The 26442-nt window shown below is 38.7% G+C and overlaps 1 protein-coding gene across 6 annotated transcripts in view; it reads right to left on the reverse strand.

The window, feature by feature from the left end:
• MAP2K5 (mitogen-activated protein kinase kinase 5) overlaps window positions 1-26442 on the reverse strand; it is a 269304-nt gene that overhangs the window by 112966 nt on the left and 129896 nt on the right. For all 6 annotated transcript variants that reach the window (XM_032622664.1, XM_032622666.1, XM_032622662.1 and 3 more), the window contains one exon: window positions 466-539. In XM_032622664.1, coding sequence (XP_032478555.1) covers window positions 466-539 — 74 coding nt within the window. The remainder of the gene's footprint in view (window positions 1-465; window positions 540-26442) is intronic.

A 26442-nucleotide genomic window follows, 5' to 3' on the forward strand; every position in this document is an offset into this window, starting at 1 on the left:
CAGCACGCTCATGGGTCACTATCACCAGGGTTCTCAGGGGAGGCCCAAAATGGAAATTAATTAAAATTTGTGCTGCACATCGTAATGGCCCTCCACCATTGTTGCTCCCAATATTAATTTTTATTGTGGGCCAGTTGGGCTCCCCAGGCACAGCTCCCACTCTGCCCTCCCTTTTGTCTGGCCAAAACGCTTTCATATCAAAGCTGCATATCAATGAAGTTTGCTATTCGTAAGTAGTAATTACAATATCAGCAGTTTTTACTGTCATTAAACAATGAACAATCATATTCTGATGAAGGAAACTCGCTCAGAGATTAAAAATGAATAACACAATCCCAGCCAACGAGAAGATGCAGACTTCTGTTTGTCTGGCAGCTAGGTGATTTTTCAATCCAGAGAGTAGAATGAAAATAGAAAGTGGATGTTACAGAGAAGAAAGCAGATCGGCAGGAAAATGAGACCTACCTGAGTGCTAACTCCAAAATCACACAGCTTGACTTGTCCTCTTGTGTTTACTAGCATATTAGAGGGCTTCACATCTAAAAAGGGACCAGAAAAATCCATGTCACTAATTCCATATCTACAGTGCTTGTTCTAAAAAAAGCACACATGCACACCACACCATATTGCAGAATTGACATCATCTGTTCAACCTAGAATTCTAACCACAAATTTAACGCAAAGCATTTTACCTGGAGGCAAAATGTAAGGTCCTAACTCCCTCACTTCCAACCATTTCTGGTTTCTATAGAAGCAAGGGTTTATTTACTTCATGTGAAAGTCAAATAAAATCTTGGCTTCCAACAACAGTAAATACACCCAATATCCTACTCCAGCTTTCAGGAAAAGTAGCTAAGAAAACGTAACCTTCTTGCAAAGAATTTGTACAGAAAGGCTTAGTTCTGCTCTCAAAGTGAAACTGCTCCTCCCACCTACGGAACAGTAAGGCCAAAGGGAAGCCAGCAAGGAAAAAAATCATTCATGTTTGCTGGTAACAGGTGATATCTGGTTGAAACAACAAGAACATGAATGCAGTTCTGCTATTTCCTGGTTTTACGTGCTACTTCAGATAATCCTCAGAAACTGATCTAAAAGATGTGTAAATGTGTGTGCATGCGTGCACTTATCAGTCTTTGTTTCATTTATCCTTCTCTTCCCTTACATCATTTCGACTGTTAGAGTTAACAAAAGAACTGGCACAGCTTTTGCCAAGGCAGTCCGCTAAATAATGACACAAAGCATTTCTGTGAAGCATCGTCAGTGACAACAATGGGCCTTTTCAGGAATTCAAGGAGCCCACAAAAACCATCCAAGCAGGATAAGAGCACACCACTTTTGATGGTTACAGAAGAGCATCTGCTTCAATGCTTCATCTTCAGTGGCGAAAGTGGTCAAGAACAGACAACTTGTTATATTTAATACAGCATATAACCTTAATTACCCCAAAACTAAAGACTCATAATTTTTATGTAACATCTAAAAAAAATCTGTGAGTTAATCTCACTCCGTCCCTCCACCCTGCAAAAAGTATCTTACCAAAAGTAGGTACTTAACTCAAACTTCAAGTTCAAACTCAGTAACCAACGATTATTGAACCCTACCTACCATATGACAGGCAACATGACAGGCATTTTCTCATACATGTGCTCATTTGGTGTTACCTGACGGACACTAGAATGTAAACTCCACGAAGGCAGGGACTTTGTCTCTTTTATTGACTACTATATTCCAGGCCCTGAAGAGTGCCAGGCATACAGTATATGCTTAGTGAGTATTTGTTAATAGATGAGAATAAGTTAATGGAAACCACGAACACACAGTATTATTTTGTTGATGATACTGTTGTGATCAGGGGTTAGCTGTAGACCACGTCTCTGTAGCATGCCCTTTCAGGTAAGACACACTATATACTTCCTTTAGGGGGTCTTTCTCTTTGAATACAGGTCAGTATGCCCAGGCAGGTGTAAGCTTTTTCAACCAACTGGTCTCTCTGCCTCCAGTTTTCCCCAATTTCAATATAAACCTTATACCACCATCATATTAAATATACTTTCACTCTATCACTTCTCTCCTTGAGGAGGAAGTAAAATATTCCCTGACCTCCCCCGCCAACCCCAGTGTGAACTTCTTAAGAATAGGGTTGTGCTTTCAAATATGCCTCAATAGTTTGCACAAAAAATATACATCATAGACAGCCGCAGTAGACACTCAATAAATGTGTGCCGAGCTGACAGAAATGTTAGGTTCTACAAAGCCTGGTCTTATTTTCCAAACCTAATTCTCATTATAAGCCCTCAACTTTGAATATTTTTCTTTTGGACAATCTTCTCTTTTATATACTGATACCCTTAAACCATTCTTAAGCCATACATCGGATGGAGATAGATAAAGAACAAATATTCTGAGCTCCTGGAAGAAGGAGCTACATGGAAATCACAAGGTATGGTAAAAAGAACAAATTCTTAGCTTTAATCAGACACATATTTGACTTAAGTGGATCAACAGAGAAAGAATAAAACAACAAAATTTCTAGATTATATTCTAAAAGGCAAGGTGTAAATAAGAACTTTATGGCATTTTCAGCTCCCCAACATCTTTTTTTACTTACGTGTAATCCTACTGCATGACTTTGCACATTCACCTTTCAGCCTAGCTTTCAGGAATACTTTGTGTATGAAAGCAGTAGACATACAGCCATCCTCAAAACAACCTTTGTATTCTGACTAGACTGTTTTAGTCATTGTCTCAAAAGAAACAAATCCAAAACACCCCATTACTAAGCCTTTGTTCATGCTGTGTCCCTGACCCCAAACCACCTGGGTTTAAAAACCCTTCCTTGATATTTTTTGACTGAATCCGGCTCATCCTTCAACTCAAGTACCCCATCTCCCTGTTGCCATACCTACTCAGGCCATCAAAATCGCTGCTTCCTTTGAACTGCTAAAGCATTTACTGTCTGTACCATTTGGAACTGAGCATGTGACATTTTTTTACTAGTAATTACCACATTTACTGTTACAGGTATCACCAAGTAATAAGTTCACAGGGTAGGAATATGCCTTATACATTTTTGTATGTATCCTGTTGGAGCGTATTATCTTTGCTCACTGGTAGATGGCTTTCTAAACAATATACTAAATTTGCTAATATAAGTGTTCCAAACCCAGCAACATCATTTGAACATAAAAGACCCCTTTAAACAAAATCAATGGATTCAGGCTAGAAGACAGAAGACTTGGATTTTAGTCTTTTGGGCCCTGCCACAAATTTGGCATATGACTTTGGACTAGGCATGTAACATTTTAGTTTTCACCTCTGTAGGGAGATAATAAAAGTTACTGTATCAATCTTTAAAAATTGTGGGGATTAGATGAGATAGTGAATGTAAAATAGCTTTTAAACTGTCAAACACTCTATAAATATATTATTATTATCCATTGGCAATCAACCAAGCAATGTAAAGTGTTATATTTTGTTATGTTCAGAAAATAATTTCTGTGCTACTGCAATAAATTTAGGCTGTATTTGGGTAAAATACTAGTTAAAAGAAAATAATTTCAAAAGTCCAGTAAGTAGAATGATAAAACCAATTCAATGTTTATGAGGGGGCATATTTGCCAGACTGTATGTACTCATTCACCGACAGCCCACTGAGCTGGTCTCCCTATTTTTACACTTGCTCTACTAGAGTCTGTCTTGAACACAGCAGCTAAAGTGCCCTCTTTAAAACCTAAATCAAACTATTGTCATTTCTCTGCCTAAAACCTCCAAGGGCCTCCCAACTCAATGCAAAATGCAGCCCTCATGAAGGTTTCTAAGGCCTTCTCTGAACTGCCCCCCTACTACCTCTGTACTCTTATCCTTCCTACTCCTCTCCCTGCCCACACTGTTTCATCTCACTGGCCTTCTTGCCAGGCATGCTCCCTGCTTTGTGGTTCCATATAACTGGAATACTCTGCACCCATATATACATGCATGGCCTGCTCCTTTACTTGCTTTTAGGTTTCTGCTCAAATGTTACCCGTTTAAGAGAAGCCTACCTCAACCACCCACTATGAACAGCAATATCTTCCCCCCTCCAATATTCCCTTTCCCTCTTCCCTGTTTCAGTGCTCCTTGTAACACTTGGCACCACTGACACCCTATATTTGTACATGTATACATGTCCCTCTCAGTCCTCCCGTTTTGAAGGAAAGCTCCATGAATGCAGAGATGTGATCGTTGTGTTCACTCCTATATCTAGAATAGTGCCTGGTATGGACTAGAAATGATATCTGTTGAACAAATGTTGGTGAATGAATATTTCCACTAAATAGATGGGCAAACATGTGCACCTGGAGAAGCATGAATTTGGCCTGAGAAGGAGCTCCATCTTTTCCCACTCAATGGCATATACTTCAGAATAAATACATTTCACTATTAATGAATACATTTGTGAATGATATTTTTCATTCTGAGAGGATCTATGGGCATTCAAAAATACTCACTCAACAAATATTCACTGACGCCTTAGCATGTGCCAGATATGATAGTAGGTCTGTGGAGAGAAGCATGAGTAAGACCCACCTCTGCCCTTCAGGAGAGTGTAGACCAAGGAACTGCTGGTATATATTTTGACCAAAAATAGTGCACATGAGATTTCAGGATAATAACATTGCTTAAGTACAATCTAAATGGGATTTGCTTCCTACAATAAAAACAATGAGAGTTATATAACTAAATAGCTCCCAAGCCTGGCTGTGCATTTAAAAACAAAAACCTTTTTTGGTTTTACCTCAGATCTGCTGATTCAGAAACCAATCTAAAACAGTCAGGTCTTCAGGTCAGCACTTAGAAAAGACCAACATAATGGGCTGTTTTTCCCTCTGATTAAACTGCTGGCAAGTTCAGAATATCTGAAGAGAAATTTCATCTATTGTTTAACTTTACTTTTTAAAATCAATTTTATTCATTTAAAAAATCAATTTTATTGCAGTCATTTTGAATATATAGTTTAGTGACTTTGACATATACATCCATATACCCACACCACAATCAAGATATGAAACATTTATATCACCCCAAAAGGTTCCCTGTGCCCCTTTACAGTCAACTCCACCCTGACCTCTGGCAACTACTGATTAGTTTGTTATTTTTAGATGATTTTTGCCTTTTCTACATATATCATAAACCCCGTAGTATGCTGTTATAATTTTTGCTTTAAAATGTCTGGTGATTAATTTGGATGGTACCTCTCTGTTACTAATATTTAAAATGGATATTTTGCAGAGTACGCAGCTGGGTCTTTTTTCCGACCAGTTTTGACAATTTGTGCTCTTCACTGCAGTATTTAGACCATTCACATTTAACGTAATTAGTGATATGGCTGAGTTGAACTCCACCATCCTACTATTTGTCCCATCTCTTCTTAGTTCCTTTCTTCTTTCATTGCCTTCTTTTGGACTAGATGGGCTCTTTTTAGCATTCCATTGATCTCTACTACTGACTTCTAAGCCAGAAGTTGGCAAACTTTTTCTGTAAAGGACCAAAGTAGTTACAACAAAAACCAAAACATGGTTTTTGTTGTAACTACTCAATTTTGCCACTGTACTGCTGAAGCAATCACAGGCAATGTGGAAATAAATGGCGTGGCTGTGTTCCAACAATCTTTGTTTACCAAAACAGGTAATGAGCCAAATTTGACCTGTGGGCTAAAATTTGCCAGCGCATTTGAAGGTTTTTTTTGTTTTTAATGGCTGTTCTAGGATTTACAATACGTTTCTTTAATGTTTCATTGTCTACTTTCAAATAATATTAGGGTATTTAATTTATAATGTAAGAACCTCAGAACAGTATGCTTCCATTTTCTTCCCTCCCATCCTCTGTGCTACTGTTATACATCTTTCCTCTACATATGTTATAATTGCCACAATATGGTGTCTTTATTTTTGCTTTAAATAATCATTAAAAAAATTTTAAAAATATATTTTATTGAAGTATAGTTGATTTACACTGTTAATTTCTGCTGTATGGCAAAATGATTCAGTTATACATATATATATATATATATATATATATATACACATTCTTTTTCATATTCTTTTCCATTATGGTTTATCACAGGATATTGAATATAGTTCCCTGTGCTACACAGTAGGACCTTGTTGTTTATCCATTCTATATATAATAGCTGACATCTGCTAATCCCAAACTCACAATCCATCCCTCCCCTACCTCCCTCCCTCCTCCTTGGAAACCACAAGTCTGTTGGTGAGGGTCAGTTCTTGATTTCCACACATTTCTGTCATTCCTGACTCCTGGACATATGCTGGCCTGAGAGCTACAGTGCTCAGAAGGGTATGTGACATCCTTGGGACCCCAGGACACAATGAAGGACCCTGAGCCCCTTATGAGAGGTAGCATGGCAAGGCTGATGCCAATGTCAGCACTACATGCCCACAAACCTGTCAACTCCAGCACTTCCCGGGGAATGTGGGGTTGGGAGCAATGGCTTTGGAGCTAGAGCAAGTGTGTCAGCTGTTGTAGTGAGTGAGTCAGTATATGAATGAGGTTTAGATCAGTGCTCAATGAGTGAAAAAAATTTAAAAGGTCTTTTATATATCTACATGTATACACTATTCCTGGTGCTATTTATTCCTTTGTGTAGATCTAACAATCTATCTGGTATCATTTTCCTTCTGTCTAAACAACTTCCTTTATACTTTTTACAATGCTGGTCTATTGGCAATAAATTCTCTCTGCTTTGTTTGCCTTAAAAAGTCTTTATTTAGCTGTTATTTTGGAAAAATATATTTACTGGACCTAGAATTCTGGATTTAAAGGTTTTTTGTTTTTCTCAACATTTTAACAATGTCTTCCCATTATCTTCTGGTTTGCGTAGCTTCTGACAAGAAGTCTGCTGTCATTCTTATTTTTGTTCCTCTCTATTTAATGTATTATGTTTATTCTGAATATTTTAAAGATTTAAAAAATCACTGGCTTTACATTTTTAATTTTGATGTACTTTGGTATGGTTTTGTGTATATCGTGGTTAGAGTTCGTTAGGCCTCCTAGATCTCTGGGTTTATGGGTTTCATCAAATTTGGAAAGTTTGGGAGCACTATTTCTTCAAATTACTTTTTGTTCCCTTTTCTTTCTCCTTTCCTTCTGAGACTCCAGTTACATATATATCCTAGACTTCCTGATACTGTCTCAAAGGTCACTGAGGCTGTGCTCATCTTTTTAGTCTTTTTTTTTTTTTACAGTAATTTTAGATAATTTCTATATCTCTAACATCAAGATCACAAATCATTTCTTCTGTGGTGTCAAATCTACTGTTAATTCCATCAAGTGAAATTTTTACTTCAGATATTTTATTTTTCATATCTAGAAGTTCGACTTGGTTCTTTTTTCTGTCTTCTCTCTCTCTCCTCGTCATGCTCATGTTTCCCATTAAATCCTTGAGTATATTTATCATAACTGTTCTAAAGTCCTTGTCTGCCAATGGGAGAGTCCCATTTCTATTGACTGACTGTTCTCCTGCTAATGGTCTTTCACCCATTATTGGAAGAAAAAAATTTTTTTCACATACTGATTTTTATTTAGATGCCATGTATTCTGAATCTTATATTGCTGAGCGAATTTGCTTTAATCCTTTAAAGAGTGCTAAACTTGATACTGGCAGGTAGTTAACTTACTTGAAGATAGATCATTTTGAGGCTTATTTTGGAACTTTTATTTATGGAAAGCCAGAGCAATCCCTTCTCTAGGGCTAGTTTAGCCCCTCTATTAAAACATGACCCTTCTAAAGTCTCTCCTGAATGCTCCAATGTATCCAAAAAGGTCTCTCTACTCTGGCTGGTTAGAATTTTTAAAATTCCCAACCTTGTGTAAACTTTGGGAATTGTTTAGCTTACAGATCCCCAGAAATTTTCATTCTCAAACTAGCTTTGTGAGATTTCACCCTACAAAAGCAGAGGTTGATATTCGGCCAAAAATTCAAGGAGAGTCTCACACAAGTTCTTGAGCTCTTTCTTTTTTCACAGTTCCTGCATCTCTAGGACTCTGCTCTGTAAATTTTAGCCATTTTAAAGCCTTCTTGACAGCCAAACTCTTGTCTCTTCAGCTCAGTAAGATCTTTGGGCTCTGACTGGTTCCCCTTCCTTATGCTGCAGTCTGGAAATTGTCTCCAGGCTTAAAACTTGGGTGATCATAGGGCTCCCCTCATCTGTTTCCCTTCTCTTCAGGATCACAGTCCTGCACTGCTTGTTATCTAATACCTGAAAACAGATGTTTCATAAATTTTGTCTAGCTTCCTAGTTGTTTTTGGTGGAGGTTCCACAGCAGCATTTCCTTACTGGGTAGAAGTGGAACTATCCCTTTATTTTAAAATTCTTGTTTTTTTGTCCTTTGTTCACTGTTTACACCTCATATTGTAAGCTGCCTCAAATCCTTCTTTGAAATAAATAGGATATAATAATTAAGACTTTATTTAGTTAAACTAAATCTGAATTCATGTGACAGAATTTGAAGCAGATGGAATCCTTTTAAATGTTGGAATGAGGATAGTTCCTCTGATTTAAGTATCACTTTATCAGAATAAAATACTCCACCTTATACCTGAGTTATCAACAATCCTATTATATAGCCACCGAACTCATCACTTCCATGTTTTCATTTAAAACATGGAAATTCTATAATTCTCAAGAACAGCTCCAGGAATACTAAAATGATTTTTGTTGCTTTTTTTTTTTTTTTTGGTTTGTTTTCAACTTCATTCCAAGCCAGAAACAAGAGAACAGATTAGGCAAGAAAGATTACTTTTAAGGAGACTTATATCTATGCTTATTTTAATGCAATCTCAAGTTATGGAAAACAAACAGCAACTGAGAGCATACAGCTTTTCATTCAGCTCACTTAAAAACATCATAGCCATTCTTCTGTAAGCGAAGCACAGAAAAGATGAGTCATTAAAGTGACTGATTATAAATGGCAATCATCAGGGCAGATGTAAGTCATTTTGGTTTAATCAGGCCATTAATTATTACGGTTTATCAATTAGCTTTATTGAAGGCAAGGGGGCTTAAACGAATAGTAGGGCATTGATTTTAACTGAGACATTTTCTAAAAGAAAATACAAATGAGGTGTGTAGAATCTGAAATTACATACAAGTCCTCTTCATACCAGTAAAAAGAAATAAGCGTCATCTAATGAAAACCATAAGCCTTTAGTGAAAAACCAAATTAACACTAATCCCTTTGCATTATACATAAAATAACATGTTTTAGTGTTCCCTAATTTGAGGTTTGCTTTGTCCTGGACAAGAGGTCAATATCATGTTGGAGAAAGTGAAATGAAGGTGCAATGTAAAGTGACCCATTTTTAATATTAGGTATTTCCTATCCTCTTTCATTAAAAAAAAATTTAGTCATTTTATACAGATAGGATTTTATAGGAGTCAGTATAGATTCCCGTTGGCCACATCCTCTCAGAAAAAGCAGAGGTGACACGGAAAGTGCGTGTGTATGCACACACGGGTGCATACCTGTGAAAGAGACAGTGGATGTGTGAGTGTATGATATATAAGATTAAGGGTGATATGTGATCTTCCTACACTGACAAAAGCTGTCATGAAAATCAAATGAGACTGTGTGCTTAGCAGTGCCTGTCAAAGAGACACTGCTCAACGAATTGTTGAATAAATAAAATAAACAGGAGAAAAATTTCCTAAGCTTGATTACACTATATATACTGGAAGCTATGCTTTGTAGAATCAGTAATGACAATGACGCTTACCTTAGAGAGTCAGGATGTGAATCATTTAATATATTAGACCAGACCCAAATTTCATTATATGAGCTCTACCTGAAGGCAGGCTTCTTCCAGGAAGGCAAGTGCTGTTCACTGAAGAGTTAACAATTATCCAATCACATGTATCTCCTGTCACAATATTTTCCCACTCCTTCAGTGAGATTTCACAGTAAGGTGCACTTTGTAATGATATGTAATGAATATTTGATTTGTAGCAGTGATAGCCCATGTAGATAACAGGTAGTTATGATGCAGTTCTGTTTAATAATTTGAAGTGCTTAGAAGACTATTAGAAAAATATTAGGAAGTTGGAAAAAGGGAAGAACTTAGAAATGGGATTACAGTGTCATGCAGAAGATAATGATACGTGGTTTCTATAGGAGACTGTAACTAAATAAAAATCAACCCCTAAGTGTCTTTAAAAATTAAACGTAAACTTACCATACAAACCTCGTGGTCACTTTCCTATTTCAACTTTAATGAAATATCAGTTAATTACTGATACTAAACATATACTATGTATCAATGGTTAATGGCTATTTCTTCTCAAAACTGACGTGTACTAGATGACTTGATTCACTGTGATTACAAATATCTAAAGATACATACCAAACCCAGGTATCTACTCAAGAGAAATGAAAACACAGAACCAAATAAAGACTTGTGTATGAAAGTACCATTAATCTTTTTTTTAACATTTTATTGGAATATAATTGCTTTACAAAGGTGTGTTAGTCTCTGCTTTATAACAAAGTGAATCAGTTATACATATACATATGTTCCCATATCTCTTCCCTCTTGCGTCTCCCTCCCTCCCACCCTCCCTATCCCACCCCTGTAAGTGGTCACAAACCACCCAGGTGATCTCCCTGTGCTATGCGGCTGCTTCCCACTAGCTACCTATTTTACGTTTGGTAGTGTATATATGCCCATGCCACTCTCTCACCTTGCCCCAGCTTACCCTTCACCCTCCCCATAACCTCAAGTCCATGCTTTAGTAGGTCTGTATCTTTATTCCCGTCTTACCCCTAGGTTCTTCATGACCTTTTTTTTTTCTTAGATTCCATATATATCTGTTAGCATACGGTATTTGTTCTGCTTTTCTGACTTACTTCACTCGGTATGACAAACTCTAGGTCCATCCACCTCACTACAAATAACTCAATTTCATTTCTTTTGATGGCTAAGTAATATTCCATTGTATATATATGCCACATCTTCTTTATACATTCATCTGTTGATGGACACCTAGGTTGCTTCCATGTCCTAGCTATTGTAAATACAGCTGCAATGAACATTTTTGTACATGACTCATTTTGAATTATGGTTTTCTCAGGGTATACGCCCAGTAGTGGGATTGCTGGGTTGTATGGTAGTTCTACTTGTAGTTGTTTAAGGAGCCTCCATACTGTTCTCCATAGTGGCTGTATCAATTTACATTCCCACCAACAGGGCAAGAGTGTTCCCTTTTCTCCACACCCTGTCCAGCATTTATTGTTTCTAGATTTTTGGATGATGGCCAATCTGACCGGTGTGAGATGATATCTCATTGTAGATTTGATTTGCATTTCTCTAATGATTAATTTGCATTTCTCTAACGTTGAGGATTCTTTCCTGTGTTTGTTGGCAAACTGTATATCTTCTTTGGAGAAATGTCTGTTTCAGTCTTCTGCCCATTTTTGGATTGGGTTGTTTGTTTTTTTGTTATTGAGCTGCATGAGTTGCTTGTAAATTTTGGTGATTAATCCTTTGTCAGTTGCTTCATTTGCAAATATTTTCTCCCACTCTGAGGGTTGTCTTTTGGTCTTCTTTATGGTTTCCTTTGCTGTGCAAAAGCTTTTAAGTTTCATTAGGTCCTATTTATTTATTTTTGTTTTTATTTCCATTTCTCGAGGAGGTGGGTCAAAAAGGATATTGCTGTGATTTATGTCATAGAGTGTTCTGCCTAAGTTTTCCTCTAACAGTTTGATAGTGTCTGGCCTTACATTTAGGTCTTTAATCCATTTTGAGTTTATTTTTGTGTATGATGCTAGGGAGTATTCTAATTTCATACTTTTACATGTCCTTGTCCAGCTTTCTGAGCACCACTTATTGAAGAGGCTGTCTTATCTCCACTGTATATTCTTGCCTCCTTTATAAAAGATACGGTGACCATATGTGCATGGGTTTATCTCTGGGCTTTCTGTCCTGTTCCATTGATCTATATTTCTGTTTTTGTGCCAGTACCATACTGTCTTGATTACTGTAGCTTTGTAGTATAGTCTGAAATCAGGGAGCCTGATTCCTCCAGCTCCATTATTTGTTCTCAAGATTTCTTTGGTTATTCGGGATCTTTTGTGTTTCCATACAAATTGTGAAATTTTTTGTTCTAGTTCTCTGAAAAATGCCAGTGGTAGTTTGACAGGGATTGCACTGAATCTGTAGATTGCTTTGGGTAGTAGAGTCATTTTCACAATGTTGATTCTTCCAATCCAAGAACATGGTATATCTTTCCATCTATCTGTATCATCTTTAATTTCTTTCATCAATGTCTTATAATTTTCTGCATAAAGGACTTTTGTCTGCTTAGGTAGGTTTATTCCTAGATATTTTATTCTCCTTGTTGCAATAGTAAATGTGAGTGTTTTCTTAATTTCACTTTCAGATTTTTCATCATTAGTGTGTAAGAATGCCAGAGATTTCTCTCCATTAATTTTGTATCCTGCTACTTGACCAAATTCATTGATTAGCTCTAGTAGTTTTCTGGTAGCATCTTTAGGATTCTCTATGTATAGTATCATATCATCTGCAAACAGTGACAGCTTTACTTCTTCTTTTCCAATTTGGATTCCTTTCATTTCTTCTTCTTCTCTGATTGTTGTGGCGAAAACCTCCAAAACTATGTTGAGTAAAAGTGGTGAGAGTGGGCAATCTTGTCTTGCTCCTGATCTTAGTGTAAATGCTTTCAGTTTTTCACCATTGAGGAAATGTTGGCTGTGGGTTTGTCATATATGGCCTTTATTATGTTGAGGAAAGTTCCCTCTATTCCTACTTTCTGGAGGGTTTTTATCATAAATCGGTGTTGAATTTTGTCGAAAGCTTTCTCTGCATCTATTGAGATGATCACACGGTTCTTCTCCTTCAATTTGTTAATATGGTCTATCACGTTGATTGATTTGCGTGTATTGAAGAATCCTTGCATTCCTGGAATAAACCCCACTTGATCATGGTGTATGATCCTTTTAATGTGCTGCTGGATTCTGTTGGCTAGTATTTTGTTGAGGATTTTTGCATCTATGTTCATCAGTGATATTGGCCTGTAGTTTTCTTTTTTTGTGACATCTTTGTCTGGTTTTGGTGTCAGGGTAATGGTGGCCTCGAAGAATGAGTTTGGGAGTGTTCCTACCTCTGCTATATTTTGGAAGAGTTTGAGAAGGATAGGTGTTAGCTCTTCTCTAAACATTTGGTAGAATTCACCTGTGAAGCCAACTGGTCCTGGGCTTTTGTTTGTTGGAAGATTTTTAATCACAATTTCAATTTCAGTGCTTGTGATTGGTCTGTTCATATTTTCTATTTCTTCCTGATTCAGTCTTGGCAGGTTGTGCATTTCTAAGAATTTGTCCATTTCCTCCAGATTGTCCATTTTATTGGCATAGAGTTGCTTGTAGTAATCTCTCATGATCCTTTGTATTTCTAGTGTCAGTTGTTACTTCCCCTTTTTTTTTGTAATTCTATTGATTTGAGTCTTCTCCCTTTTTTTCTTGATGAGTCTGGCTAATGGTTTATCAGTTTTGTTTATCTTCTCAAAGAACCAGCTTTTAGTTTTATTGATCTTTGCTATTCTTTCCTTCATTTCTTCTTCACTTATTTCTGATTTGATCTTTATGATTTCTTTCCTTCTGCTAACTCTGGGTTTTTTTTTTTCTTTTTTCTCTAATTGCTTTAGGTGCAAGGTTAGGTTGTTTATTCGAGATGTTTCCTGTTTCTTAAGGTAGGACTGTATTGCTATAAACATCCCTCTTAGAACTGCTTTTGCTGCATCTCATAGGTTTTGTGTCGTCGTGTCTCCATTGTCATTTGTTTCCAGATAGTTTTTTATTTCCTCTTTGATTTCTTCAGTGATCACTTCGTTATTAAGTAGTGTACTGTTTAGCCTCCACGTGTTTGTAATTTTTACAGATATTTTCCTGTAACTGATATCTAGTCTCATAATGTTGTGGTCGTAAAAGATACTTGATACAATTTCAATTTTTTAAAATTTACCAAGGCTAAATTTGTGACCCAAGATATGTTCTATCCTGGAGAATGTTCCATGAGCACTTGAGAAAAATGTGTATTCTGTTGTTTTTGGATGGAATGTCCTACAAATAGCAATTAAGTCCATCTTGTTTAATGTATCATTTAAAGCTTGTGTTTCCTTATTTATTTGCATTTTGGATGACCTGTGCATTAGTAAAAGTGGGGTGTTAAAGTCCCCTGCTATGATTGTGTTACTGTCGATTTCCCCTTTTATGGCTGTTAGTATTTGTCTTATGTATTGAGGTGTTCCTATGTTGGGTGCATAAATATTTATAATTGTTCTATCTTCTTGGATCGATCCCTTGATCATTATGTAGTGTCCTTCTTTGTCTCTTGTAATAGTCTTTATTTTAAAGTCTATTTTGTCTGATATGAGAATTGCTACTCCAGCTTTCTTCTTATTTCCATTTGCATGGAATATCTTTTTCCATCCCCTCACTTTTAGTCGGTATCTGTCCCTAGGTCTGAAGAGGGTCTCTTTTAGACAGCATATATACGGGTCTTGTTTTTGTATCCATTCAGCCAGTCTGTGTCTTTTGGTGGGAGCATTTAAGCCATTTACATTTAAGGTAATTATCGATATGTATGTTCCTATTCCCATTTTCTTAATTCTATTCGGTTTGTTATTGTAGGTCTTTTCCTTCTCTTGTGTTTCTTGCCTACAGAAGTTCCTTCAGCATTTGTTGTAAAGCTGGTTTGGTGGTGCTGAACTCTCTCAGCTTTTGCTTGTCTGTAAACGTTTTAATTTCTCCATCAAATCTGAATGAGATCCTTGCTGGGTAGAGTAACCTTGGGTGTCGGTTTTTTTCCTTCATAACTTTAAACATGTCCTGCCACTCCCTTCTGGCTTGCAGTTTCTGCTGAATGATCAGCTGTTAACCTTATGGGGATTCCCTTGTGTGTTATTTGTTGTTTCTCCCTTGTTGCTTTTAATATGTTTCCTTTGTATTTAATTTTTGATAGTTTGATTAATATGTGTCTTGGCGTGTTCCTCCTTGGATTTATCCTGTATGGGACTCTCTGTGCTTCCTGGACTTGATTAACTATTTTCTTACCCATATTCGGGAAGTTTTCAACTATAATCTCTTCAAATATTTTTCAGGCCCTTTCTTTTTCTCTTCTTCTTCTGGGACCCCTATAATTAGAGTATTGGTGCGTTTAATGCTGTCCCTGAGGTCTCTGAGACTGTCCTCAGTTCTTTTCATTCTTTTTTCTTCACTCTGCTCTGTGGTAGTTATTTCCACTATTTTATCTTCCAGGGCACTTATCCGTTCTTCTGCCTCAGTTATTCTGCTATTGATTCCTTCTAGAGTATTTTTAATTTCATTTATTGTGTTGTTCATCATTGCTTGTTCCCTCTTTAGTTCTTCTAGGTCCTTGTCAAATGTTTCTTGCATTTTCTCTATTCTATTTCCAAGATTTTGGATCATCTTTACTATCATTATTCTGAATTCTTTTTCAGGTAGACTGCCTATTTCCTCTTCATTTGTTAGGTCTGGTGGGTTTTTACCTTGCTCCTTCATCTGCTGTGTGTTTTTCTGTCTTTTCATTTTCCTTATCTTACTGTGTTTGGGGTCTCCTTTTCCCAGGTTGCAGGTTTATAGTTCCCATTGTTTTTGGTGTCTGTCCCCAGTGGCTAAGGTTGGTTCAGTGGTTTGTGGAGGCTTCCTGGTGGAGGGGACTATTGCCTGTGTTCTGGTGGATGAGGCTGGTTTGTGACATTCTGGTGGGCAGGTCCACGTCTGGTGGTGTGTTTTTGGGTGTCTGTGGCCTCATTATGATTTTAGGCAGCCTCCTTGCTAATGAATGGGGCTGTGTTCCTGTGTTGCTAGTTGTTTGGCACAGGGTGTCCAGCAGTGTAGCTTGTTGGTTGTTGAGTAAAGCTGGGTCTTGGCGTTGAGATGGAGATCTCTGGGAGATTTTCGCCATTTGATATTACATGGAGCTGGGAGGTCTCTTGTATACCAGTGTCCTGAAGTTGGCTCTCCTACCTCAGTGGCACAGCCCTGACACCTGGCTGGAGCACCAAGAGCCTTTCCTCTACACGGCTCAGAATAAAAGGGAGAAAAAGTAGAAAGGAAGGGAGGGAGGGAGGGAGGGAGGAAGGAAGGAAGGAAGAGGATAAAATAAAATAAAGTAAGATAAAGTAAAATAAAGTAATTAAAATAAAAAAATTAATTTTTACGAAAAAAATTTTTAAAGTTAAAAAAACAAGACAGACAGAACCCTAGGACAAATGGTGAAAGCAAAGCTATACAGACAAAATCTCACACAGAAGCATACCCATACACACTCACAAAAAGAGGAAAAGGGGAGAAAATAATGTATCTTGCTCCCATAGTCCACCTCCTCAATTTGAGATGATTCGTTGTCTATTCAGGTATTCCACAGATGCAGGGTACATCAAGTTGATTGTGGAGCTCTAATCCGCTGCTTCTGAGGCTGCTGGGAGCAATTTCCCTTTCTCTTCTTTGTTCGCACGGCTCCCGGGGCTCAGCTTTGGATTTGGCTCCGCCTCTGTGTGTAGGTCGCCGGAGGGCGTCTGTTCTTCGCTCAGACAGGACGGGGTTAAAGGGGCAGCTGATTTGGCGGCTCTGGCTCATTCAGGGCGGGGGTAGGGAGCGGTACAGATGCGGGGTGAGCCTGCGGCGGCAGAGGCCAGCATGATGTTGCAGCAGCCTGAGGCGCGCTGTGCGTTCTCCCGGGGAAATTGTCCCTGGGTTATGGGACCCTGGCAGTGGCGGGCTGCACAGGCTCCCGGGTGGGGAGGTGGGGATAGTGATCTGTGCTCGCACATAGGATTCTTGGTGGCTGTAGCAGCAGTCTTAGCGTCTCACGCCCGTTTCTGGGGTCTGTGCTGATAGCTGCGGCTCGCACCCGTCTCTGGAGCTCCTTTAAGCAGCACTCTTAATCCCCTCTCCTTGTGCACCAGGAAACAAAGAGGCAAGAAAAAGTCTCTTGCCTCTTTGGCAGGTGCAGACTTTTCCCCGGACTCCCTCCCGGCTAGCTGTGGCGCACTAACCCCTTCAGGATGTGTTCACGCCGCCAACCCCAGTCCTCTCCCTGCATCTGACCGAAGCCCGAGCCTCAGCTCCCAGCCCCTCCCACCCAGGCGGGTGAGCAGACACGCCTCTCTGGCTGGTGAATGCTGGTCGGCACCGATCCTCTGTGCAGGACTCTCTGCTTTGCCCTCCGCACCCCTGTTGTTGTGCTCTCCTCCGCGGCTCTGAAGCTTCCCCCTCCGCCACCCGCAGTCTCCACCCGCGAAGGGGCTTCTAGTGTGTGGAAACCTTTCCTCCTTCACAGCTCCCTCCCACTGGTGCAGGTCCTGTCCCTATTCTTTTGCCTCTGTTTTTTCTTTTTTCTTTTGCCCTACCCAGGTACGTGGGGAGTTTCTTGCCTTTTGGGACGTTTGATGTCTTCTGCCAGCGTTCAGTGGGTGTTCTATAGGAGCAGTTCCATGTGTAGATGTATTTCTGATGTATCTGTGGGGAGGAAGGTGATCTCCGCGTCTTATTCTTCCACCATTTTCTCAAATCTCCAGCATTATTCTTAACAGCCCCAAACTGGATAAATACAAATATCCCTCTACTAGTAAATGGATAAAGAAAATGTGATATATCCATTCAATGGAATATTATTCAGCAATAAAAGGAAATAGAAAAACTGTAATAAGAAACAAAGAACCCTTACATGTTGATAAAGGGGTCAATCCAACAAGAACATATAATATTTATAAATATTTATGTATCCAACATAGGATCCCCTATATATATATATACACCAGATGTTAACAGACCAAAAAAGGGAGAAATAAACAGCTATACAATAACAGTAGGGGACTTTAAATGACATGTTAGATCTGATGAACTTAACAAATATCCAACCAAAAGCAACAGAATACACATTCTTCTCAAGTGCACATTGAACATTCTCCAGGAGAGATCATATGTTAGTCCACAAGACAAATCTTAACAAATTTAAGAAGATTAAGACAATAACAAGCATATTTTCATACCACAATGGTATGAAAATAGAAATAATCACAAGAAGGAAATTGGAAAATTAGTGGAGACTAAACAACATGCTATTGAACAAACAATGGGTCAATAAAGAAACCAAAAGTGGAATAAAAAAATCTTGAGACAAAGAAAAATGGAAACACAACATACCAAACCTGCAGAAAAGCAGCTTTAAGAGGCAAGGATTAACAATGATAAATGTCTACTGCCAGAAACAATAAAAATCTCAAATAAACAACCTAACTTTACACCTCAAAGAACTAGAAGAAGGAGAACAAACAAAGCCCAAAGTTAAAAGAAGGAAGCAAACAACAAAGATCAGAGCAGAAATAAATGAAATAGAGACTAAAGAGACAATAGAAAAAATAAATGAAATAAACAGTTGGTCCTTTGAAAGATAAACCAAATTGACAAATCTTTAGCTAGACTCACCAAGAATAGAAGGGAGTGGGTCATAAAATCAGAAATGACAGAGGAGAGAGACCTTCAAGACCAAAGAGAAGTAAGATGTGGAGATCACCTTCCTCCCCACAAATACATCAGAAATACATCTACATGTGGAACTACTCATACAGAACACCTACTGAATGCTGGCAGAAGACCTCAGACTTCCCAAAAGGCAAGAAACTCCCCACGTACCTGGGTAGAGCAAAAGAAAAAATAGAGACAAAAGAATAGGGACTGAACCTGCACCTTGGGGAGGGGGCTGTGAAGGAGGAAAAGTTTCCACACACTAGGAAGCCCCTTGACTGGTGGAGACGGGGGGTGGGAGCGGGGGGAAGCTTTGGAGCTACAGAGAAGAGAGCAGCAATAGGAGTGCAGACGGCAAAGCGGAGAGATTCCCGCACAGAGGATCATTGCCGACCAGCCCTCACCAGCCTGAGACGCTTGTCTGCTCACCTGCCGGGATGGGTGGGGGTTGGGAGTTGAGGCTCCAGTTTCGGAGGTCAGACCTCAGGGAGAGGACTGGGGTTGGCTGCATGAACACAGCCTGAAGGGGGCTAGTGCACCACAGCTAGCCGGGAGGGAGTCCGGGAAAATGTCTGGAACTGCCTAAGAGGCAAGAGACCATTGTTTTGGGGTGCACGAGGAGTGGGGATTCAGAGCACTGCCTAAATGAGCTCCAGAGATGGGTGTGAGCCGCGGCTATCAGCGTGGACCCCAGAGACAGGCATGAGACGGTAAGGCTGCTGCTGCAGCCACCAAGAAGCCTGTGTGCGAGCACAGGTCACTATCTACACCTCCCTTCCCGGGAGCCGGTGCAGCCCGCCACTGCCAGGGTCCCATGATACAGGGACAACTTTCCCGGGAGAACGCACGGCACGCCTCACGCTGTTGCAATATCATGCTGGCCTCTGCCATCGCAGGCTCGCCCCACATTCTGTAACCCTCCCTCCTCCTGGCCCGAATGAGCCAGAGCCCCCGAATCAGAGGCTCCTTTAACCCCATCCTGTCTGGGTGGGAAAAGATGCCCTCAGGAGACCTACACGCAGAGGGGGGGCCAATTCCAAAGCTGAACCCCGGGAGCTGTGCGAAGAAAGAAGAGAAAGGGAAATTTCTCCGTGCAGCCTCAGGAGCAGCGATTAAATTTCCACAATCAACCTGATGTACCCTGCATCGGTGGAATACCTGAATAGACAATGAATCATCCCAAAATCGAGGTGGTGGACTTTGGGAGCAACTGTAGATTTGGGGTTTGCTATGTGACGGACTGGTTTCTGGTTTTATATTTATCGTAGTTTAGTATTTAGAGTTTCTATCATTGGTAGATTTGTTTATTGACTTGGTTGCTCGCTTTCTTTTTTTCTTTACATAGATATATATATTTTTTTCCTTTTTCTCTTTTTGTGAGTGTGTATTTGTATGCTTCTTTGTGTGATTTTGTCTGTATAGCTTTGCTTTTACCATTTGTCCTAGGGCTCTGTCTCTCCATTTTGTTGTTGTTGTTGCTGTTGTTGTTTTTCTTTCTGTTTTTATCATAGTTTTTATAGCTTGTTATCAGTGGTGGATTTGCTTTTTGGTTTGGTTGCTCTCCTTTTTTTTTTTTTTTACTACTTTTAAATTTTTTATGTTTAATAATTAAAAAAATTTTTTTATTCTAATAACTTTTTTTATTTTTTTCTTTCCTTCTTTCTCTTTTTCTCCCTTTTCTTCTGAGACGTGTGGCTGACAGGGTCTTAATGCTCCGGCGGGGTGTCAGGCCTGTGTCTCTGAGGTGGGAGAGCTGAGTTCAGGACATTGGTCCACAAGAGACTTCCCAGCTCTACGTAATATCAAATGGCGAAAGCTCTCCCAGAGATCTCCATCTCAATGCTAACACCCAGCTCCGCTCAATGACCAGCAAGCTATAGTGCTGGACACCCTATGCCAAACGACTATCAGGACAGGAACACAACCCTACCCGTTAGAAGAGAGGCTGCCTAAAATCATAATAAGGTCACAGACACCCCAAAACACACCACTGGACGCAGTCCTGCCCACCAGAAAGACAAGTTCCAGCCTCATCCATGAGAACACAGGCACTAGTCCCTTCGACCAGGAAGCCTACACAACCCACTGAACCAACCTTAGCCACTGGGGGCAGACACCAAAAACGGGAACTACAAACCTGCAGCCTGCGAAAAGGAGACCCCAAACACGGTAAGTTAAGCAAAATGAGAAGACAGAGAAAAACACAGCAGATAAAGGAGCAATGTAAAAACCCACCAGACCTAACAAATGAAGACGAAATAGGCAGTCTACCTGAAAAAGAATTCAAAGTAATGACAGTAAAGATGATACAAAATCTTGGAAACAGAATGGAGAAAATACAAGAAATGTTTAACAAGGACTTAGAAGAACTAAAGAGGAAACAAGCAATGATGAACAACACAATAAATGAAATTAAAAATACTCTAGAAGGAATCAACAGCAGAATAACTGCGGCAGAAGAACGGATAAGTGCCCTGGAAGATAAAATAGTGGAAATAACTACCACAGAGCAGAATGAAGAAAAAAGAATGAAAAGAACTGAGGACAGTCTTAGAGACCTCTGGGACAACATTAAATGCACCAACATTCAAATTACAGGGGTCCCAGAAGGACAAGAGAAAAAGAAAGGTACTGAGGAAATATTTGAAGAGATTATAGTTGAAAACTTCCCTAATATGGGCAAGGAAATAGTGAATCAAGTCCAGGAAGCACAGAGAGTCCCATACAGAATAAATCCAAGGGGAAACACACCAAGACACATATTAATCAAATTATCAAAAAATAAATACCAAAAAAACATATTAAAAGCAGCAAGGGAAAAACAAAAAATAACATACAAGGGAATCCCCATAAGGTTAACAGCTGATCTTTCAGCAGAAACTCTGCAAGCCAGAATGGAGTGGCAGGACATATTTAAAGTGATGAAAGGGGAAAACCTACAACCAAGATTACTCTACCCAGCAAGGACGTCATTCAGATTTGATGGAGAAATTAAAACCTTTACAGACAAGCAAAAGCTAAGAGAATTCAGCACGACCAAACCAGCTTTACAACAAATGCTAAACATAAACTCCTCTAGGCAGGAAACACAAGAGAAGGAAAAGACCTACAATAATGAACGCAAAACAATTAAGAAAATGGTAATAGGAACGTACATATCAATAATTACCTTAAATGTAAATGGATTAAATGCTCCAACCAAAAGACACAGACTGGCTGAATGGATACAAAAACAAGACCCGTATATATGCTGTCTACAAGAGACCCACTTCAGACCTAGGGACACATACAGACTGAAAGTGAGGGGTTGGAAAAAGATATTCCATGCAAATGGAAATCAGAAGAATGCTGGAGTAGCAATTCTCATATCAGACAAAATAGACTTAAAAAGAGACAAAGAAGGACACTACATAATGATCAAGGGAGCAATCCAAGAAGAAGATATAACGATTGTAAATATTTATGCACCCAACATAGGAGCACTTCAATACATAAGGCAAATGCTAACAGCCATATAAGGGGAAATCGACAGTAACACAATCATAGCAGGGGACTTTAACACCTCACTTTCACCAATGGACAGATCATCCAAAATGAAAATAAAAAAGGAAACACAAGCTTTAAATGATACATTAAACAAGATGGACTTAATTGATATCTGTAGGACATTCCATCCAAAAACAACAGAATACACATTTTTCTCAAGTGCTCATGGAACAATCTCCAGGATAGATCATATCTTGGGTCACAAATCTAGCCTTGGTAAATTTAAGAAAACTGAAATCATATCAAGTATCTTTTCCAACCACAATGCTATGAGACTGGATATCAATTACAGGTAAAAATCTGTAAAAAATACAAACACATGGAGGTTAAACAATACACTACTTAATAATGAAGAGATCACTGAAGAAATCAAAGAGGAAATCAAAAAATACCTAGAAAGAAATGACAATGAAAACATGACAACCCAAAACCTATGGAATGCAGCCAAAGCAGTTCTAAGAGGGAAATGTATAGCAATACAACCCTATGTCAAAAACCAAGAAACACCTCAAATAAGCAACCTAACCTTACACCTAAAGCAGTTAGTGAAAGAAGAACAAAAGAACCCCAGAGTTAGCAGAAGGAAAGAAATCATAAAGATCAGATCAGAAATAAATGAAAAAGAAATGAAGGAAACGACAGCAAAGAGCAATAAAACTAAAAGCTGGTTCTTTAAGAAGATAAACAAAATTGATAAACTATTAGCCAGACTCATCAAGAAAAAAAGGGAGAAGACTCAAATCAAGAGAATTAGAAATGAAAAAGGAGAAATAACAACTGACACTGCAGAAATACAAAGGTTCAAGAGAGATTACTACAACCAACTACGTGCCAATAAAATGGACAACAAATTTCTAAATTCCTAGAAAAGCACAACCTTCCGCGACTGAACTACTAAGAAACAGAAAATATAAACAGACCAATCACAAGCACTGAAATTGAGACTGTGATTAAAAATCTTCCAATAGAGCCCAGGACCACGCAGCTTCACAGGCGAATTCTACCAAACATTTAGAGAAGAGCGAGGAACACTCCTAAACTCATTCTACAAGGCCACCATCACCCGGACACCAAAGCAGGACAAAGATGTTCCAAACAAAGAAAACTACAGGCAAATATCACTGATGAACACAGATGCAAAAATCCTCAAGAAAATACTAGCAAACAGCATCCAACAGCACATTAAAAGGATGATACACCATGATCAAATGGGGTTTATTCCAGGAATGAAAGGATTCTTCAATATATGCAAATCCATTAATGTTACACACCATATTAAAAAACTGAAGGAGAAAAACCATATGATCAGCTCAATAGATGCAGAAAAAGCTTTTTTGACTAAATTCAGCCCCCATTTATGATAAAAACCCTCCAGAAAATATGCATAGAGGGAATGTACCTCAACATAATAAAGGCCATATATAACAAACCCAAAGCCAACATCGTTCACAATGGTGAAAAAGTGAAACCATTTCCTCTAAGATCAGGAACAATACAAGGTTGCCCACTCTCATTCAACATAGTTTTGGACGTTTTAGCCACAGCAATCAGAGAAGAAAAAGAAATGAAAGGAATCCAAATAGGAAAAGAAGGAGTAAAGCTGTCACTGTTTGCAGATGACATGACACTATACATAGAGAATCCTCAAGATGCTACCAGAAAACTACTAAAGCTAATCAATGAATTTGGTAAAGTAGCAGGATACAAAATTAATGCAGAGAAATCTCTTGCTTTCCTATACACTAATGATGAAAAATCTGAAAGAGAAATTAAGGAAACACTCCATTTACCACATCAACAAAAAGAATAAAATATCTAGGAATAAACCTACCTATGGAGACAAAAGACCTATATGCAGAAAACTGTAAGACAGTGATGAAAGTAAATAAAGATGATACAAACACATGGAGAGATATACCATGTTCTTGGATTGGAAGAATCAACATTGTGAAAATGACTCTAGTACCCAAAGCCATCTACAGGTTCAGTGCAATCCCTATCGAACTACCAATGGAATTTTTCAGAGAACTAGAACAAAAAAATTCAGAATTTGTATGGAAACACAAAACACCCCGAATAGCCAAAGCAATCTTGAGAAAGAAAAACGGAGCTGGAGGCAGACTATACTATAGTCCAGACTATACAGCTGGACTTCAGACTTATACTATAAAGCTACAGTAACCAAGACAGTATGATACTGGTACAAAAGCAGAAATATAGATCAATGGAACAGGATAGAAAGCGCAGAGATAAACCTATGCACATATGGTAACCTCATTTTTGAGAAAGGAGGCAAGAATATACAATGGAGAAAAACACAGTGTCCTCAGTACGTGGTGCTGGGATAACTGCACAGCTACATGTAAAAGAATGAAATTAGAACACTCCCTAACACCATACACAAAAATAAACTCAACATGGATTAAACACCTAAATGTAAGGCCAGACACTATAAACTCGTAGAGGAAAACATAAGCAGAACACTCTATGACATAAATCACAGCAAGATGCTTTTTGACCTACCTCCTAGAGAAATGGAAACAAAAATAAACAAATGGGACCTAATGAAACTTAAAAGCTTTTGCACAGCAAAGGAAACCATAAACAAGACCAAAAGACACCCTCAGAATGGGAGAAAATATTTGCAAATGAAGCAACTGACAAAGGATTAATCTCCAAAATTTATAAGCAGCTCATGCAGCTCAGTAACAAAAAAACAAACAACCCAATCCAAAAATGGGCAGAAGACCGAAATAGACATTTCTCCAAAGAAGATATACAGATTGCCAACAAACACAGGAAAGAATCCTCAACATCATTAATCATTAGAGAAATGCAAATCAAAACTACAATGAGATATCATCTCACACCGGTCAGAATGGCCATCATCAAAAAATCTAGAAGCAATAAATGCTGGAGAGGGTGTGGAGAAAAGGGAACACTCCTGCCCTGTTGGTGGGAATGTAAATTGATACAGCCACTATGGAGAACAGAATGGAGATTCCTTAAAAAACTACAAATAGAACTACCATACAACCCAGCAATCCCACTACTGGGCATATACCCTGAGAAAACCATAATTCAAAATGAGTCATGTACCAAAATCTTCATTGCAGCTCTATTTACAATAGCCAGGACATAGAAGCAACCTAAGTGTCCATCAACAGATGAATGGGCAAAGAAGATGAGGCACATACATGCAATGGAATATTACTCAGCCATAAAAAGAAACGAAATTGAGTTATTTGTAGCGAGGTGGATGGACCTAGAGTCTGTCATACAGAGTGAAGTAAGTCAGAAAAGCAAAACAGATACCATGTGCTAACACATATAGCATACGGTAAAAAAAAAAAAAAAAAAAAAAAAAAAATCATGAAGAACCTAGGGGTAAGACGGGAATAAAGACACAGACCTACTAAAGCATGGACCTGAGGTTATGGGGAGGGGGAAGGGTAAGCTGGGACAAAGTGAGAGTGTCATGGACATATATACACTACCAAATGTAAAATAGATAGCTAGTGGGAAGCAGCCGCATAGCACAGGGAGATCAGCTAGGTAGTTTGTGACCACATATAGGGTGGGTGGGAGGGAGGGAGACACAAGAGGGAAGAGATATGGGAACATATGTATATGTATAACTGATTCACTTTGTTATAAAGCAGAAACTAACACACCATTGTAAAGCAATTATACTCCAATAAAGTTGTTAAAAACAAAAAAAAAAGAATCCTATACTACAATCAAGTGGGATTTATTACAGGGACGCAAGGATGGTTCAACATATACAAATCAATCAACATGATACACAAGATTAACAAATTAAAGGATGAAAATTTAGAATCATCTCAGGAGATGCAGTAAAAGGATTTGACAAAATTCAACATCCTTTTACGATAAAGACTCTCAACAAAGTGGGTACAGAGGGAACATACCTCCACATAATAAAGGCCATATAAGAGAAGCCCACAGCTAACATCACTGTCAATGATGAAAAGTTAAAATCTTTTCTTCTAAGGTAAAGAACAAGATAAGGATATACACTTTTGTCACTTTTATTCAACATAGTATAGGTAGTCCTAGCCAGAACAGTTAATTAAGAGAAGAAATAAAAGGCATCCAAATTGGAAAGGAAAAAGTAAAATTGTCATTATTTTCAGATGTCATGATAGTATATATAAAAAACCCTGAACACCCCCACCAAAAAACCGTTATAGGGTTTCCCTGGTGGCGCAGTGGTTGAGAGTCTGCCTGCTGATGCAGGGGACACGGGTTCGTGCCCCGGTCCGGGAAGATCCCACCTGCCGCGGAGCGGCTGGGCTGGTGAGCTATGGCCGC

The sequence above is a fragment of the Phocoena sinus genome, chromosome 2, assembly GCF_008692025.1.
Source record: "Phocoena sinus isolate mPhoSin1 chromosome 2, mPhoSin1.pri, whole genome shotgun sequence".
Lineage (NCBI taxonomy): Eukaryota > Metazoa > Chordata > Mammalia > Artiodactyla > Phocoenidae > Phocoena > Phocoena sinus.